Here is a 19,545-nt window from a genome sequence, read left to right as displayed (position 1 = left end):
AAAACAGATGGGACAGCAACAAAATGACCTTTTCAAGCAACTCTTTACAGTACTGAAATATGAGATTGATGGTCTGCATTTCTGCTCTCCAAGGTTAGCACTGCCAAGTTCATGATCAAGATGTTTTGGTCTGAATCACAGATTTTTCATTGTCATCAGTAGACTGAAGGGTTTTATTTATTCACTAATTTGGATGTTGCTAAGAAAAGCCAGCCAGAAAAGTGGAAATCTCGAAACTAGGGCCTGATCATATTTGGTTCTCCAACTGAGCTTCAGAAGTTTTCAATAAATCCAAAGCCAGGCTTCTCACTGTGAAAGCTTAAATAAATAAAGTTAAAGCCATACAGATCTCTGTAAATTATTTTTCAGAATTGCTTTTCTCTGCTGCCAGTTTATCTGCTCTTCTCGAATTTAGTCAGTGCCTAGAAAAGGTGGAAGGACTTCCATCTGCTACTCCTTCAAAGACAGCTATCCTGAAAGGAAGCATCAACCTGTCCAAGACATATGGTTCTCAATGTATTAGACCTGCTGTCTCTGCCAAGATGCAATTAAACTCTGTCTAATCTTCGAGAAGCCCGCAAGAAATAAGTTTTAAATCCCACATTTGAGAATGACCCCCACTGAATTAAGTCAAGCTTCACCATGACTTGCAACAGACTAATCTGTTTACGCCAAGGGAATTTCCTGACCCGAGGTTGCTGCAGTAAGCTTGCAGGAATTGATTCATTTGCACTTCAAGCAAGCCACAAGGGCTCTTAAACTGCTTCTACAGCAGGGCATTATGGCAAGGCAAATTTATACCATGGCACTTGCAGTCCCTCCTCTCTCCTTGACTCCCCAGGCACTTGGTCCTTCTCTCCACCTTTGCCTATGCTTATTCCACCCTGCAGTGAGCTTTTGGGATGAGAAACACCAGGGGAAAACTGACTTAAACCAAACAAAACAACCAAAATCAGGTGTTTTCTGCTTGTTTACACTGCTGAATCAGTAGGGCCAGCAGCAGGTGGGAAGACCAGCCAGGACAGGATGGACATTCCCAGAACAGACAGAGCCGGGTCAGCTTAGGCTGTCCCTGAGCAGCCGCCAGATTCTCTTGCAGGGTAACAGCTCCAGGCTGCTCCTCCTGCACTGTCATTTTGAGATTTTAACTACTCCCAGAATCAGGGCAGAAAGGATCAGACACATAAACAAAAGGCCCTGTCCTGCTTGGACGGGCAGGTGGGTTATTTCTCCCAGAAGCCTCTCACTCCTGAGGTATTCCACCTGCACAGCACTGCTGTGGGCAGAGCCACACTGCAGCTGCTGGCTGGCACCTGAGCAGCACTGGGCAAGCAGACATGCTTCTGTGGCCTGAAGGAGGGATGGAGATTATAGGCAAATAAAAGTATCCTAGTCAGAAGTCAAATCCAAAGCTGTCCTGGCAGGAAAAAGCACTGGTATGCTCAATGGAAGTCCCACCAGGTACTGAAAACCAGGATCCCAGCAAAGGGCAGCACCAAGGCAGCAGTGCTACTCACATTCACACATGCCAGCATGACGTGCTGCCAGCTTTGTCTGGCCTTTTTTTTTTTTGTTTCCAAAACAACTAGGGTACAAAATATTTAATTGCTGCTATTATTCTTCATTGGATTGGAGCAGACTCCTTATTTTAGAAAAATATCTGCTACATTGTCTTTTATCACAGCATGAGAGAGGAGGCAGTTGTTGTACATTCTGTACAGTCTGGGGTTTTTTTTATTTTTCCTCTTTGGGTCATGCATTAGCTAGTCTCCTCTGCTTTGGCACATGTTACTAACCCTAGACCCATATGAAACACTTATCCTCAGGGAAAGACCTCCATTAAAGAAAAGGTCAGGAAGGCAGGAAAGGCACCTGCATGAAGGCTTTTTTTATTGAAATAAAACACTTAGTTAAAAAGGATGAAGTCTGTCTCCTGCAGAATTGAAATCTATCAGGTTAAAGGTTTGCAAGATGCAGAGTGGATTTGGCATATTTTCTTCCAGACTTAGCACAGACACAAAAGGAAAAAAAAAAGCAGAATGGGACAACTGATTGGACAGAATGGGACAACGGCTGATCCATTATTCTAAACTCACAAATGACACCTGAAAAGACTCATATGAGTACAGTCAAGGTTGATGTAATCAAAGCTTCTCTTGCCCACATTCCAAAGCATTGGAGCTCAGTAATTGGGTTTCTCCGTTGTACAGATACAAGAGAAACAATTTTTTCAACTGATGACAAACACTGACAGTTTTATTTATTTATTTAACTTTCAAAGCAGAGTCATTTTTAATGGATCTATAATTCAAAAGCTCTTTAATTAATTTTCCTCAAGCTTCCTAGAAAGACAGATTTGGCTTTCTGCATTGAAAAACAAGTCAGTCAAGTTCTAGGCAAAGAACCCCAACCAAACCTTGCAAAGTCAAAGCTATAAATGAAACAAAATTGGGATGCTATTAGGAATACTGGTTGCAATTTCACCACATAAGCTACTTCCAGCATTACACAGTTTTTAAGTTGCTCTTATTTTTCCTTCCTGCCTTCAATCCATTTTTCTTTGCTATAATAATAGCATAAAACCGCACAGAAATTCTTCCCTTATATTGCTTTTTGCCTCACCACATTATTGATTCAGCTTCCTGTGCTTTTTTTGTTACTTTACTTTCTTCTGACTCTGTTAATCGAGTGCTCCATATCCAGGAGACAGCTACAGTGCCCACAAGTACAAGAACTGAAATCTGAGTGGAAGCAGCAGTGGAACTGGAAAAAGTCCCTGAAGAGCTGGCAGGCTGACACTTTGCTCCTTCTGGACAGCAGTTTCACATCAAGCAGAAATCTCTAGGGATCCATTTACTTATTTATTTTGGACAACAACTCTGGTCCTTAAATATCTGTTGAACTCAGCGCCTCATAGAGAAAATGCCCTCCTCGTTTCCCCAGGGAATTAATCTCAAGTGTCTGGATAACATTAAATAACCTACCTATGTCTTAGTACCAGGGCACACAGGCTCTCCGGTCTGCATTTTTAACAAAGTTACAATTCCAGTGCACAGTGCTCCAGCAGAGCTTGCCTTCCTCCACTGCACCACAGCACTTCTCGTGTCCCAGTCGAGCCGAGGCATGCGCAAACACTGCTCTCCCCTGCTGCTTCTGCCAGAGATTATTCTCCTCAGAGAATAAACAACAGCAGAATGAAATGTATGTCCTTAACCTAGTGCATTGATTATGTGAGCTAAGCCGCTGATGGAGATGTATTTGCACTTGAATGCTGACTGCAAGGGAGGGGGCTGAGGCATCTCTGTACAAGAGAGTGGTCTCTGCCGTGGGACCAGGGCAGAAAGCTGGAAGGAGAGACCACAAGAGTTGTCAGCCTGCCAAGAATTCCTCCAAGCACAAGCCAGAGAGAAATGCTGGGACATCCAGGAGCTGGAGACATCACCCAGAGAGGTGCAAAACAAGGATCCAAACGGATTCATTTCTGCTGCAAGTACTGGATTGTGCTTTGTTCCACAGTTCAGTACAGGCAGTTCATCAAGGACAGCTATACTTCCAAGCCACTGAACCTTCTTCAAACACTCTTTTTCTCTAGTATACTGTCTGGGTTTTTTTGCCAGGCCGAAATTCAATAATTGTTGCAAGAAAATTTGAAAGATTTCATACTGAAAGTGTAGGTGCCTAAAGCAGACAAACAGCTGATATATCCAAAACTGGAGTAGTGCAAAGATTTGCACATCATCCATTAGACTTCAGTAAACTGATTTCTTCTCTCACAATTCATACCATAACCAGAATTCAAAGAATGTGAACAAACAAGTTTCCAAGATATTAGCAAGCTCTTAGGTCTTAACTTATCTCTAAAAACTACAAAAGTGTCTGTACAAGTCATTTAAGAAGGGACCATATGTTCTCAAAAGACAAAAACATAGCTCATACTGTTAGGTCCATCAATAATTGCAGCATATAACTTATGAACAAATTCATTCACAATGCTACATCAAGGAGTTTTCTTTAAAAAAAAAGAAAAATGAGTGATACAAGGACTGGTATGGTGTGGTCTGTATGATTAAATTCTGTACACTGTCAACAAATAAAATGAAGAATTAAAACAAAAGCGAACTTTTTATTGTATCTGACTAAATAATACACACTTGCAGAATTACTGCAATGAGCACTGCCTGCAAATTTCATGCTTTGAGTGAAATTTAATTAACTTGAACTAGTAAAAATCCCACAGGGTTATATTATTTGTAAGTGAAAAAATAGGAGTCATGTCTGCGTGACTAGGGATGGGAATTTGGCTAGCCTTGTTTAATTATGGTTCCCCTTGAAAGACACATAAATATTTATGTGAATTTGTGCACTGACATTTGTTGCTGGACTTGAGCAAAGTCACTACAGATAACTTCTAAATGCACCTTCTATATAGACACGGCTTTTCCTCTATGCACATCCTGTTGCTAGAACTTGGCTTCTTTTCCTGACAAGCTAACCTGTAGGGATAGGCAGGAAAGGGAAGGAAAGTAGTGTTCATTCCTAGGTGATTTATGAACCTATGCATCCTTCCTTCTGCAGCAGAAAGTTGGCACACGCACACACAAAAAAAATGTGTGTATGTCTGTGCTCTCACTGAAAGAAGTATCTGGGGGAAAAACAAATCCAACCCTGAATGCTGCCTGTCTCAAGTGCAACTCCTGAGAATGTCCCTGCTCCTCTCATTTCCAACACCAGCCCATCCTGTTTTCAAGTGCTGCCAAGTGCCAGGACACAGATGAGGAACAGGGCAACTAAAACTCCATAAGCCGACAGTCCCAGCACAACGGGCTTTATATGTACAACTTCTCTCTGATACTCTCTGCAAAAATTGTAGTTTCCTGGTAGGAAAAATTAGTAAGATTTAAAAAGCCAAAGTCATCTGGACATAGCCTGCATGGATGGATGCACATGTGTTACAGGAAGATTTTCCTACTAGCCACCCCACACAACACAGAACATGAACTTGGATCCATGTAGCAAGAAAAAGCCATTTAGCAGCTGTCTTACAGCAAGAGGGGGAAAAAACCCCAACAAACCAGCAGCGGGAACAGACACTTCACAATTTATTCTTACAGTGAATAACACCACCTCAGCTGGGTCTAAGAGTTGCAAGTGAAAGGCAACTTTTTGAATTTAACGATCCATTTTAAACATTCCCTTAATGTGCAGTCATTAGTTGTGTGACCAGCTGAGACAATGCAAAGGAATTTGGAAGAGGAAGAAGAAAAGCCTCTCTCATTTCCTTTCAGTGGCAGCAAGCTTTCAGCTTTATGAATCTATTTGACATTGCTCAGAATAAAAAAAAAAAAATTAAAAATCCCTAGAAGTGTAATTATAGTTCTGAACAGTTACAAGTGTCATGACAAAAGGTAAGATTTTGCAGACTGAGCATACCCAGAGTGTTGAAGCTGCTCTGGAACAATTAAAAGACAGACACTTTAAATGGTAAAAATGCAAGCTGTGTTCTGAGCCGGGGAAATGGCAAGTGTACTCTAATCTCATCTGATTGTCATCATCACAAGTGTAACAACTGCAGTGTTCTATCTTAATTGCATTCACAATTGACCAGTCATACAAAAAGTACCTCAAATAAAATTAATTCCTTAGGCTTTTTGTCACATTGACAACACACAAGAGTTTGAGCAACTGAAATGGAAAAACTGATTAAAATTACATTTGCTGCAATATCTGCATCAAGAAAACATGCTCTAACCTTCCAAGGAGCTTTAGAAAGAGCCTACTTTTATTCTCCTTTGGCATACTTGGAGACTTTGTATAAATTAATTTCAAGTGGGCTGCCTTCAATGCTACACTTTTTTAAGGATTCAGGACAACATGTTAGCAATGCTTCAAGAGCACTTCTGCTCCAGAAGACAGTGTGCAGGGGTTAAAATAAGGATGAGGGTCCACTCTGCCCTAATGGCAGACACTGTGTCCCTCGAAGGGCCTATACCCACTCTGACCATCAGAAAGGGAAGGAAATTCAGCAGAAGTACTGAGGAAAAACAGACAAACAGACCATTATGGGTTGTGATTTGACTAAAGCAAGGGAAGCAATGTAGAACAGGAAGATTTATACTTATGAGGAGAGTGCTGTAATTCCAATAACCTTTTCCACTCTCGCATAAATTGAGCCCCCAGGCACTTGATAAAAAGCATGCACAGCACTTTTTTTGAGCAGCTGGAGAGCCCCTACAGCATACTATTTTTTTTTTAACAGCTCTCCCACAGAGCTATCGAAAATTGTAGCAGTGCTGTTTCCAGAAAATCACATCCCGGCTCAGTGATAGACCAGCCCGTGGTGGCTCTATAAACAAAGTGGTTCTGTATCATTTAACAATTAATGGTCACTTTGAGGTGAGCCAGTTAAAATGTTTCATTCAGTGGATCCCTCTGTGATCACTCCTACCAGACCTGCCTCGAGTGACTCAGACAAAGGCAGGCTGGTTACATAAACAGAAGGTAGGTGGCTTAACAACCTTGATCTTATCACAGACCTGTCAGTGGAGAGAACTGCACGTTACTGCAGAGCTAACTCACATGTCAATACACTGGAAAGCAATCAGATGTTTTCCACACCCTACAATTTGGGGATGCTTTGCAGGGTTATTTATTGAGCCAGTTCAGGTTACACAGAACAGCTTCAGAGCCTGCTGTTTCCAGTGCTTCACCTGCCTTGCCAAGGCCATGCTTGCAACTGAAGAGTCATGAGAGGAAAACAGAGAATGAAATAAATTATAAACTTGGAATACTTCAGGATTTCAGAGCCTATATGCTTTTGAAAAATAGAGGAAAAAAACCCACATAAATCTCACTCTTTCTATTAACACCTGAGTGGAAGCAAAAGTATTTTAAAAATCTGACATCACTGCAGCTCAACACTCAGAGCTGCTCCATTTTGGCACTTGCTCATTCTTCAGTCAGCGGTAAACTTTCTAGCACTCTGCTTTAGCTTTCCAGGACACATGTTTAAAAAAAAAAAAATCTTAAGAAGCCACATTTAGCCTTTCAGATCCCTGCCTGTGCAATTTGCAGGAGTAACAGGTTTGAATGACCTAGCTATAAATGAGAAAGATGCATCAGCGCTGGACATCCTCACTGGTCTGAAAGCTTTTGCCAAGCTTCCACAGGCTTTTGAAACACAACCTATGATTTTCAACAGTGTTTCTACCTTTTTTCTCCCAACAGTGAAAGAGAAGAAACATGCCCACTCATTCTGCTACTATGCATTGGAGGGACATCCCTGCTTCCTTGCTCCAACCTTAGATGTCGTCTTCTTTCTAGCAAAGCTATTTCCAGAGCTTATTTACCGGTTCATTCAAGTCTAGACTTCCTAATTTTGCAGCATAATCTGTAGCTCAGTCACCCATGAAACTGCTGAACTGCCTGCAATTGTGTGCAAATCCACACCGGGGCTGGTGCTGCCTGAGCTCAGGAACAGTCATTAGCGACAGCATACAGCACTTCAATGGGAAGCTCTTTAAACCTGCCAGGAGCATTTGCCTGAAAAATATCTGTTCACTTCCCCTCCTTCTCCTTAAATAGTTTAATTAATACCAAAGTCCTAGCTTTGGCTCCAGAAAGTGAGAAAAACAGGGATCCTGGCCTTGAAACAGATACAGCTTAGGACACCAACAGTTGGAGGGAAGGCTTTTGTCTTTGCTCATTTAATGGCCCTGACAAGTGTGAGCCCCCAGTCCCACTCTATCCCCCAGGCTCAGGCAGCACCAAAGACACTGTGCCCAGCAGATCTCCCAAAGGAAGCAGGGGACGAGACCAGAGGGCACAATCCACTGACACTGGCACCCTTGGTGGTCTCTGGAGGGAAGGTGGATGGCTCAGGCAGATGCTGGCACCAGCCGGGCTTGGGCAGCAGCATGTGAGAGGAGAGGGGGTGAAGGGGGAACTGCTGCCCTCAGCCATGAGAGCTCTGGTGTCAGTTGATGGCAAGGAGCCCTAAGGAAGGGAGCTGTGCTGAGCCAGCCAAAGCATCTGCCCCTCCCCACAGGCACCCAGGAAAGGGCTGCTCTGTGCTCAGGGCAGTGACCCAGAGAGAGGAAAGTGACCCAGATGCAACACCCTCCCCACCCTCAAAGTAATCAGATTTGCTCTCTCCCATGACTTCCACATTTGCTGAGTGTACTTGGACCCACGTGAGTTGCAAGAGCAAGCAGAGCTATCTGCAGTAAGACTGGCATGCCTGGCTGCTGCTGCAAATGCACAGATACCAGCAGAGGCATTACTCAGGCACCCGTGACCCTGCTCAGGGCTCCCACACCTCTTCCTCTCCCTCTCAGCCTGTCCAAAGGACAAATCTTCTCAGGGCCATCTTAGGGCTTTCCCCTCAGTGGGTAAAGTCAAACCTCCTGTCCTTTGGCTGGGCAGCAGGCTGCGGCACCATGCATCCATCTGAGCTAACAGGGGCACAATGCCCATCCTTCCTTCCTCTCTGGATATGCACACAGCAACAAATACCAGATAGCAGGCACCCCAAAAAAAACCCACCTTTTCTCCTGCCTTCCTCCAGTCTATACACTCTTCTACGTTTAGCTGCTGGGCAGGCCATACATGCCCTTCAAGCCACGTGGCCAGAGCACTCCTCTTCATCCCTTCAGCATTTCTCTCTCCAGGATATTTTACCAATGGTCCCAGCACCCTCCTCCAGCAAGAGGTGGCCTATTACTGCAGAAATCTGCTAAGCAAGGATGGTGGGGGACCCAGCCAGCATAGCACAGCAGGCAGCACCTGCTCTGTGCATCACATTGCTGCTGAGTGTGGCATACTGGGAGACACTGTACCCTCCTGGGAAGAGCTTACTAAGGATTCTTCTTGGTCCCTGGCCATACAAGATCTGTGCTAACTGCTGAGAAGCACAGGAACCCATGAAGACTGGTAGAAAAACCCGTTTCCAGGCAGGAAAACACTTCTGGAAGACAGTAAATGCTCCTCCTGCTCCACATCAGCATGAAAGAAAAGCCTTTCCAAGTTGTATGTGTTTGCTCAGTGGAATAGGATCTGCTGCATTTTATTCTCCTGGATGATGCAAGGACTCACAGCAGCCAGGAGGGGAAAGTCCTAGGCTCATTGCTTCTCTGTCCCTCCCTCACAGCAAGCACCATCACCTGCACAAAGCCTGTCTCTTCCTGCAGCTTCACTGAAAATTTCACCTGAAACACCTCTTCCAACAAAACTTTGGCAGCTGCAGGCAAAAATTTCAGTTTAACAAATCAACTTCCCAAGGTGGTTCCCTCAGATAAGCCCTGAGCAGCTCCAGGCAAGAGGAGACTGTACTTGCAGGCCATGAGAGGTGAGCTCAGCACAGCACTGAGGAAAGCCCGTAGAGGAGCACAGCAGCTCCGTGCTGTCCCTCCATGGAAGGCAGGGCTCGTCCCTGGCGCACTCTGCACCATGGATAACACACTAGGCTATGAAGAAGTGTGTGGTTTGGATGGTGAAGGCAACTCAGTCTAGGCAGCTCTGTGTTTTAAAGACAGCACTTTGGTGCTCTTCTCACTCCCAAAGCATCCTGAACTGTTATTTACAATTTCCCCCAGGCAGGCCATAAATCCAAGCACAACTAGCAAGCTCAACACAGTGTAAAAGGATCCCAGAGACAGACTAATTACCATTGCAGGCTATGCAAGCCTATGCAGTTTTCTGCACAGTAGCTTTGGAAATTTTGGCTAATGGCCGCCACTAACAGGTCAAACTTTCCACTTTCTATTGTTCTGTTTAGGGCAGCCAGCTGGGAGTTCAGGGGCAACAAATCTCCAGGGGAAGAAATCAAGGCCATTAAGGGAATGGGAAGAGAAGCTATGAATCATAAGAGTACTTCACACACTTTTCTGATACTAGCAGGAAAGATAGTAGTAAGTAAAGACTGAGAGGAAGCCTAACAGATTAGAAGAGGACTAAAATCAAAACCACCACCAAACAGAAAACCCTACAACTCCCATTCTCTTGAGACTTTAGGGGTTACTTCTCTCCAAGCACTCTATAGCAAGATGACAACTTCCTTTTTGTTTAAATTATTTAATACAGTAAAAACTCACTCCCCTCATCTCTCGAAACAGAAGGTCAGAAGATTTATCAGAGGCACAGGTGCTGCATCTTTCACTTTTTCTCACCCCCACAGAAGTGTGCTGATGTTCAGCCTGCAGCTAATTTCACACAGATCTCTCCTAACACCTACTAGCTCTGTTTAGGCATTGTCTATCCAGATAGCAGTGGTTATAGCAAACACCTGAATTTTAGAGGGGGTGGGGATAAAAGAGCAGACTCAAATCATTGCTTTGGACCAAGTAGTGCATGAAGCAACCAGAATATGCCATTTTCTGAATGAAAGCCTGGGCTGATAAGCTATTGTCTGGTCTAAAGCAAAAAATACGCTTTTTCACTTCAATCATAAAAATGTCCAGAATCAAACTTCTACTTAGTCAGCATTTCCCCATGAAAATCATCAGTAGCAATCTCTTAAAAGTTAGAAAAAAACCCCTAATCAAGTAAGACAAACTAACATGCTCCATCTGGGCTGTGAAAAATCCTGACAAGCTGATTATCCAGCTCAACATCACACTGGTAATCGCTGAAGCCCATGGGAACCACACAGGTTAAATTACTTCTCAATAAAAGTGTAATGTCTTCAGTTGTAGTTTCATTTTTTGGTGTAATCTCACTATAGATTATATGAACAAACACAAGAGAATTTTAAAAAATCAAGTATCTTGTGTACCATATCAGCTATAACAACGAAGTGCAATACAGAACAAACTCTTGTCTGTTGCAGTCAGGCCTCTTTCCCCATGGCGCAGACCAAAAATAAAACAAAAACTGTGGAACTTAACACTACAAAATACTCTGTGCAAAGTAAGGATACTGTGCTAAATCTCGATGGGTTAGATACCATCCACAATAGGAAGTAAATAAAATTTTATGAAGATCCGTACAGCAACTTCCAGGATATAATTAGATAATACTTTTCCAGAGCCATAATAAGGAGGAGAAAATTTTGTGTTTTCTTTGGTTGATGTGGTGCTACCTGTTAATTACAAACAGCCAAGGAAGCAGAGATGCTCTCTGGAACATATCCAAGGGACATAGATAGGCTGGTGACATTGTGGATGCACTCTCCAAGGGCAAGGCCTCCAGAGGGGGTTTTCAAGTGTTCTGGCCACAAGTTTACTACTCAGTTCAGATAGGAGCATGTAGGTATTTCTTACAAGCTTTCCCTCAAGTTTCTCTCAGAGATTGCTTTCCTCCTCATGAAACAGACAAAAACAACAACAGCAACATCCAAACAAAACCCAAAATTGCCCAACCAAAAAATAAAGAGAGTTGATAAAAGGATTTCAGAGTCTTCTAACACATTTTTGCTGTAAATTCACAATCCTGAGGCAGGGACACAGGATATTTCTGCAAGTAATAGAGGAAGTTCTGAAAAAGTGCCAGAGTACAAATTGTTAGAGGCAGCCAAAGTGGTCAGTCTCCCACTGAGCTCAATACTGCAGGGTGAAATCTACTCCCATTATACATTATGGCTATGACCCAGGTAGCTTCTAGGTTTAAAAAACAGCAGACAAACCCAAACCACCTTCTAACTTCTAAAATGAACTCTGAGACAGCTTCACAGACTGCTTTGTAGCAACCTAAAGAGAGAGCTGCAAAAATCCTTCTTAGAGAAATTTGGGCTAAAGTTTTTTGCAATCAATATGATTCAGGTTTGATCTGTTTGAACAAAAGCAGGAAGCCAGAGAACAGCAAAGCCCATACTCGATAAAACCCATTTGTATGGGCGGTGAAGGAATACTCACGCAGCGCGTACAGGGAGAGGACAATTCCAGCCAGGCAAAATCCCTCGAAAAACCTGAGTGTGCTGAACATGGTCACATTCACTGAGAGTGCCACAGTCAGTCCAAATATCAAAATGAATATGACAGAGAAGAGCAGTACAGGCCGTCGACCAACCCTGAAAGTAAGGAATTATGGAGAAACAGTGTTAAAAGCCAGGATGGACATAATGCTGGATCATTAAAACTGGCAAAGAGGGGAACAAGTCAGGCAATCCCTTCCAAATATTGCTACCCATTTTTAACATTTGTTCCATTCTTCTCCTTTTTTTCTTACTAAATCCCAGATTTCTCTGCCAGCTTTGCATTGACAAGTCCATCTCAGAAAGGATTAAACAGAGACAGCACATTGTATTGGTTCTTGATTTAACCAGCCTTTTCGAACAACAAAGATAAATCTAGGAACTACCGTAAGCCCAGAAATAAGTCCTTTGGAGATGAAAATCAACTTCTCAGAGTTCTCTGTAGTAGCACAGAAGGATATATTATGTATTACATGGCATAATGTATTTTTTGCTGCAGAGGTTTCCTCTTCCCAAGAGACATGTGCTTTTCAGTCTCATCTACAAGAGCAGCCAGCTCAGAAAACAACTTTTCTTGGTCTCATTTGTTGAGGAGAAGCCTAACAAACATGGACTGAACACAAACAGGGCTCAGGTCACTCCACTGAGCCTCAGAGAGTCAATAATATAACTCACAGGAAAATTGTGAGCTCCAAGTCCCTCCACTTTGTGCCCTCATAGCCGTTGGAGAGACCCACAAAACCAGCCTGACTGGAGGATAGGGTGAAGAATAAATCACTTCAAAAACCATTAGAGGTAACAGGGGCAGAGGACTTGCAGCCCTCCTTTGCAGCTGCAAGCTGTAGTTGCATGTATTGGTACAGTGCTGACGAGGAGGAAGAGTTATGCTACCACTGCATGTGGGGGCAGCCACTGCAGAATTTGGCTCTTTCATGTCCAAGGAACATGACATTTTTACCATCTCTTTTTCATATGTTTAGTGTTTATAATTCCCTTTTCTCTCCCCTCTTTCTGTGCAAGGAGAATGATATGAAGCACCAGAGCACATGGCTATTTTTAAGCAAGAATTGGATCATTATGTGGAGATTTCCAAAATTTTTCAACTTGTCAACTCCCACAAGTTTTCCAGTGGAACTGAGGATCCCTTTTAGTCAGCTCCATATGCCATTTTCACAAAGAATACATGAACTTGCTTTTCGTAGGCAGCTTTCACAGACCCATTCAAAGCAGACTGTCAGCTGCAAGCCAGCCATCAGGTTGAATGTCAGCACAATAAAGAGCATTTAAATCTCACAACTCAGTCCAGTTTCACATGCTGTAGCATTTCTATTCAATTATTTCAGCAGATTGTCACCAGCAGTTATAAAATACATTATACATATGCATTCACAATTAGAACTTTGGATTTTGCAGTACTTAAAATAAAATAAGGAGTGAAGGGCTGAAAAAGAGACATTATTATAATTTTTTGCATTTTGGGAACTGGAAGAGTGGACCAGTCATCGGTCAGGCTTTTCCAAAGTCACACCTAAGAAAGTGTTGTCATGACTCCTTGCATGAAAACAGGTTTATTATTATTTTCAGCTATAGTATCACCTGTGAGGCCCCTCAAAGATTGAACTGGCTGGCATTAGTCATTCAAAGCTTTTAAAACAGAACCAACATGAAGCTGAAGGAAGCAAGGTCAAATCAGGCTGCTCTCCATGAGGGAACAAGCACAGCCCACTGGCAGGTGAGCTGCAGTGGGGCTGAGGGTGGGAACACAGCATCAATGCCTCTGTGATGCACAGCACACTGGGGGCACGCTGGACATGGGGAGTGCTGCTGCCTGTGCTCCAGATTTTGTATTTATGGAACACAGCCTTTGGGCAGGGAGGGGAAATACCTCATGTAAAACCTTGAATACAGAAAAAAAACCCCCATGAACTTCGTGTTATCAGCTATCTGCACAGAGTTTTGCAGTCCCATTTTTGTTATGCCAAGCTGTAATTCATACCAATTAGTATTTGTGGAAGTGTTTTGCAGATGAAAGGCATTATGCAAACACTCAGAATTAGGAACTTAATTCTCATCACAAGCCTGACCTGCCATTCCCTGATGTTGATTGAAAAAGACCTCATGCTTGGCATACTTCAGTTTCCTTCTTCCCCTCCTCCCACCCCCTGTACTCAAGGTTACCCATCATTAGGACACAGAATTTCTTCTACCACTATACAAGTGACACAAATGAATGGTTGCTGCTAATGAAAAAAAATCAGAAAATCCAAGAGCCTCCTGAGCCCGCAAAAACCAACTGAGGCCAGGAAAGCCCTCTGATAAGAGGCATTTCCTCACAAGCACAAAACTAGTCATCTTCTTCACCAAGGCATGCAGCACACTTCTCAAAAAACTGAAGCTTCAGGGCAGCTATCAGCCATATATTTGGTGATCCAGCAGTGTTTTGACAGGATGGTGTCTCAGAGCATAAAAAAGCGCCTTTTATATGCAGACAGAATTATCTGTCTAACAGTACATGGAAATGCTTGTGAGAAATTAAACCATACACAATTTCCCTAGAAAAACAGCCCCAGGATGCTATCTGCTGCCATCCAAACTGTTCCAGAGAGAGATTGCTGTAGCATGGAAGTCTCCACCTACAGTGCACGCTGCTATCTAGATCAAATGCTAAATGCTGCCTGCACAGGTAAATAACCAGGGATACAAGCAACCCCAGGCTTTTGAAGAATCTGCAGCCCCCACACGGTATGATAAGCAAATACATCAAAAAGATATTCCTGATGTCAGAGTTGCCCTGCAGGGGGAGAGTGACTGGGCTGAGGAGAAGAGCTGCTCTTCCCACACTCCTACACATGTCACCCTGAGATAACCAAGCTTTGCTCTCACAGCTGGTCAAGTGCCCTTCCCATGCCATTCTTTGCAGGCCCTCTCTTGCCTTTGGAACTACTCAGAGGCTCCAAAAAGCATCAGAGCAGGAGCAAAGCAGGGGCACTACAGGGCAATGAGAGGTACGGACCCACTGTCTGTCTTTGTGCTGCATGAACACCGTGCCCACCTGCTGCAGGAGCAAACTTCCCACACAAACCTCAACGGGCTCTGTCCAGAGCAGGCAGAATTGCCAGCAGCACTCTCTGTCTGTGGAGCAAGTGACTTATTCAGGAATTGGACACAGCTGGCCTTCCCACAGCTGAGCATGTTTGCAGACCTTCCTCCTATAGATTTTCCTCACAGAGCTGTCCCAGTGTGCACACCTACTGTGTTTTGAGCACAGAGCACTCCGTTTACTTAGCAAATTGCCTTAATACACTCTATGCTTTGGCCTCATTCAGCTTTAAAAGCTTATTTCAAAGAGGAAAAGCAAAACCCCTAATGGCACAAAAACCCAAAAACATCTTCTAATTATCTGAACTGGAGAGTGGTTTATAAATGAAATGAAAACAGAATTTGAATTTTTATAACACTTTTTACGCATTACTCTGTTTAATCTCCCTGGTTCTTGCTTGGGAGTGACATCTTTTTTCCTTCATTTTCTCTTTCTATCAGGTACAATCTGTACAACCCCACACTTTAGCAGAAATTCAAGCTGTGATTAAATAGCAAATTAAATTCCATTTAGGTCTACTTTTACCAGCCCCAAATGCTACTACTGCTAAACAGCAAAAAACCTACTGAGCACAGGAGCTCTGCTGTGTCAGGGGCATCAGTTGGCAATGTGGACTAAACAGGAGTATGAGGACCAACTTTGGTGGCAGCAAACCATGTCCATTCTAGTCATCCACAAAAGGGTCACTGTTCCCTCCAGCCACCAAGTTACCCTTTTTCTCCTTTGCGCCACAGCTGGAAACCAATTTTCCTAAATTCACTAGGCATTTCTAGATATTTGAAAATCAGGGTAATTTTATGCTGCATTAGCTCAGCTAAGCAGCTTGCAGAGGGGTCCAACAAGCTCATGTGGCAGCACAAAGTACACACTGGGGACAGAAATGGATGGAAGCAAGGATGTTCCTTTTGGTGGCACAGAGCTATTAAATCTGCTTACTGCAGTTCTCTCTCCAAGCCAGTGCCTTAGGCAACAAGTTGTTCACTTATTTGTGGCTTATTTGTCAATTATAGCAGCACTTTCCTAACTTGGTAATAAGTCTGCTTTCTCTTCTCTGATTCCATTTTAGGAAAGCCAAGCAAGATCCCTCATTCATTTCTCCTCTATACTTTCTATGGGTTCTTGGAGCCCCATTTTACTGTGGTATTTTAATCAAATTCAACTGTATTTCATGCATGTTCCCTACTTCACTGAAAAGTCATGATTTGTCTCTTGCTCAAAAATTTTCAGTGACTATTCAGGAATTAAGACGCAATTTTTCTAGGAATGCTTGATCCAAATTACTGCAGGGCTGCAGGGGGCCTTTTTTTTCCCAACTGGCTGGTGAGTTGCTGAGGTTTTATAAGATTTCCCTAATAGGCAACTCTTCTTCTTTTCCTGTTTTAATGAATGTGAAAAGAGTTAACTTGGGGCCATTAAAAGCACCAGCACTGGCAACTGTGCTGGAAGGCACTGAAGTGACTGGGACAGCAACTGCATTGTTGTTTCAGGTGCTTCAAGTTTCCACTGAAATCACTTGAGTCATCCATGTAATTTTTCCTCCAATCTTCAGCAGTACAAGACCACCTTTTGAAATTAAAGCATCATTGGGGTATCCAATAATGTTTTAACTGCCTCAATTCAAGGAATTATGATTTACTCTTTTAAAGCTTAATACCCCAAAACTAGCAGCACATAAGTCAGCATTAAATCCTTAACACTACATCACAATGTTTGCTTGACAGGAACTCTAGAAAGAGAACAACTGAAAGGTTTGTTTTGCAAAAATTGGCCTTCAACTCACCAAAAGGTGCTGTGCAAGCACAGGATTGACATTAGTCATGTATTCAGTGAAATCAGTGCAGCTTCCAATTTCTTTTGGTCCTCTTGCTTCGTTGAGAAAACGAAACCCAACCCTAAACTAAAGGCTTTACTTGTATAATTAGAAAATACTTAGTTCTAGACTAGCTTTACAGCTGCAATAAATTGTGTCAGTGGGAAACAAGTAAGCCAAATATCAAATAGTTTGTGCTACTGAGCTTGATTTTAATTACTCAGGAACAATTAACACACTTTTACACTGTTTGTCCACCATGATTCTTTCAGAGTCTTAAACACCATTATGCAAAGGTTCCTAATGAATATCAAGTAGCAGGCACTCAAAACAATATTTAATACTGTTATTTATTTATAGTTGCATTGCATTAAAAGATTTTTCACTTACCAGTCGGCTATACATCCTGTTATCAGGTGGCCAAAGATTAATCCTACAAGCAGGGAGAATTTAGCAATGTGGACTTTCCAGGCTGAATCACAAACAAGATCCCACTGGAAGAAAAAAAAAAAAGAGATAGATAAATTGAAATAAATTAGTACCTCAGATGTGTTTAAACATACTAATACAGTGTAGAGTTTTTTCCAAAGGTAAATCCAAGTGCAAGGAAATGGCAGAGGAAAGCTTTCCCCCTCAAGTCTAAGCCCAGACCCCAAGAAGCAATGCAGAGACTCATTTACCTCAGTGAGTTTTATCAGATCCCTATAATTATAAGATGGCAATATCCAGCACTTAAGGGTTCCCCTCTCCAGGCCACAGGAGTTTAGCCTCTGGGGAAATCTCCATCAGGTGCTGGCAGTACCTGTACTGGTGCTGCTGGAGCATCTGGCCATCCCAGCCCCAGACATCTGTTACCAGAGCCCCACACAGGCACACCAGCAGCAAACCCGACAATTTCAGAGCCAGTGCTCCAATTAACCTCCTCAGGGCTGCTTGGAAACACGGGGAAAAGCAGCTCCTTTGCCACAGACCCCTAATGGCCCTTTGCTCCAGGCTCTCAGTGTCACAGTGCTTTCACTCCCAGAAAAGCATCTTGATTTCCCTAGGTGGTGGAAGGGAGATGAAGACTGAATAAAGGCACAGCTTGTCAGGACAAGCTCTGGTATGGGGCCTGGCAGAGCAGCTGGAAGTCCCAGGGCAGCTTCTTGGTACAGCAGCCCCACAGGGACTTTTCACAGCTCAGAGACCAGACAGGATCTGAACCTCCACAATAAAGCTGTGCTAATACTGAAATTACCCCTTCTGTCCAAAGAAAGGGGAAATGGACCATTTCAGGCAACCTGGCACTAGGGCACTGCCTCATCCCCATGAGAAAGATAGGAACAGCAAGGTTTCTAGTGAGGCTTCCCTAAACTCCAAGCCATTTTCCTCTGAGGCAGAGGAAACCAGAAGAACCAGACTGCATTCCTGGCTTTAGCCCAACATCCTCATTGCCCTCAGACATGAAATGTAATCTTTCTTATGTGTAAAGTGTGGATAGTTACTCTTATACCCTTGAATAAATGTAAGAGGATATGTTTGCCCATGGTTTGTGAAGTGTTCAAATATTGATGGTAATGGCAGCCACACACTTTTCATGACAAATAAGTACAGCTAACTTTGGAGAGTCAGATCCTCCAGAACTGAAACTCTGCAGAATAAATGGCTGTTTGCATGTAATGTAATAGTAGCAGCCCTTCTGACACCAGTAACTGAGGTTTCAGAGCCAAAAATACAAAGTAAAACGATGCAATTTATTTTTAAGTCAGATGCAACTTCAAAAAAAACTCCCCTCAAAAGAGTTCAATTAGGTGCACTGCACTTTTAAGCATTTCCATGACGCACAGCCCTTCCACAAACAAGACAAGACTCAGCCCTCTGTCCAACACCACAGATGTCCTTGCTACAATATACACCTCTCCAAGAGGTATAGCAATTTTGTGGCTGAAAGAAATGTGCCAGCACTCAGGCTCAGGCTTTTTGTTTAAACTAAATGTACTTTGAGTTCCCCACTCATGATTTGTAAAAGTTGGGACATATATGTCTCATCTTTCACCCTACAGACTGGAGGCACTAAAGAACCATAGTATGAAAAAGGATTTTTTCCACCAGATAGCTATGAATAATTTGCAGTAAAGAACTCAGCAAGGCACTGTGGATTGCTCTCCAAAAATGTTGACTTTTCAGAAGCAAGTAGAGGATATGCAATTACTAATACTAGCAATTCTAGAACCAATCTCCAGCTAGCAAACAAAAATATCTGCCCAGACAAGCTGCAAACAAAACAAAATTCAGAAGATACATCTGAGGCAGAGGTAGGCTTTAAAATTCTCCAGATTCATTTTCACAATCCAGAAGGTGTATATGCTGCTTAAAATTGATAAATCCATTTTTTGGTAGATAAAAAAATTAAGTTTTAAAAAACATTCATATTTATACAAGAACAGATTTAAAAATTCAATCATTTGTTTTTATATTAGTTGATGTCAGAGGAACAGTAGTGTCCTCCAAGTGCAAAAAGAAAAGGGAGATATCGTGGTGCCTTTCCATTTTCACAGCTTGCTGCTGCTAGCCAGTGCTAGCCGGCCCTTACACAAGCCCCAGGCAGGGAATGTGCAGTACCAGATTACACAGAGGCAAAGGCTCCTGGCTGGAAGACCCAAAGTCTCATCAAGGGCTGTTGTGAAATTTCAGTCCAGGACAACAGATGTCAAACCCCTCTGGCACACTGGCACAGAGAGCAAGAGTTTA

At 42.9% G+C, this 19,545-nt stretch overlaps 1 protein-coding gene across 3 annotated transcripts in view; it reads right to left on the bottom strand.

Moving 5' to 3' along the window:
- SLC22A23 (solute carrier family 22 member 23) overlaps positions 1 to 19,545 on the bottom strand; it is a 109,171-nt gene that overhangs the window by 73,900 nt on the left and 15,726 nt on the right. For all 3 annotated transcript variants that reach the window (XM_064705361.1, XM_064705362.1, XM_064705360.1), the window contains exons 2-3: positions 17,206 to 17,309; positions 11,847 to 12,001 (exon numbers count right to left, since the gene is read on the bottom strand). In XM_064705361.1, the coding sequence (XP_064561431.1) occupies positions 11,847 to 12,001; positions 17,206 to 17,309 (259 nt within the window). The remainder of the gene's footprint in view (positions 1 to 11,846; positions 12,002 to 17,205; positions 17,310 to 19,545) is intronic.

The sequence above is a fragment of the Zonotrichia leucophrys genome, chromosome 2 (genome assembly GCF_028769735.1).
Source record: "Zonotrichia leucophrys gambelii isolate GWCS_2022_RI chromosome 2, RI_Zleu_2.0, whole genome shotgun sequence".
Classification (NCBI taxonomy): Eukaryota; Metazoa; Chordata; class Aves; order Passeriformes; family Passerellidae; genus Zonotrichia; species Zonotrichia leucophrys.
Note: the sequence above shows the minus strand (reverse complement) of the source record. Positions and strands in the feature narration are given on the sequence as shown.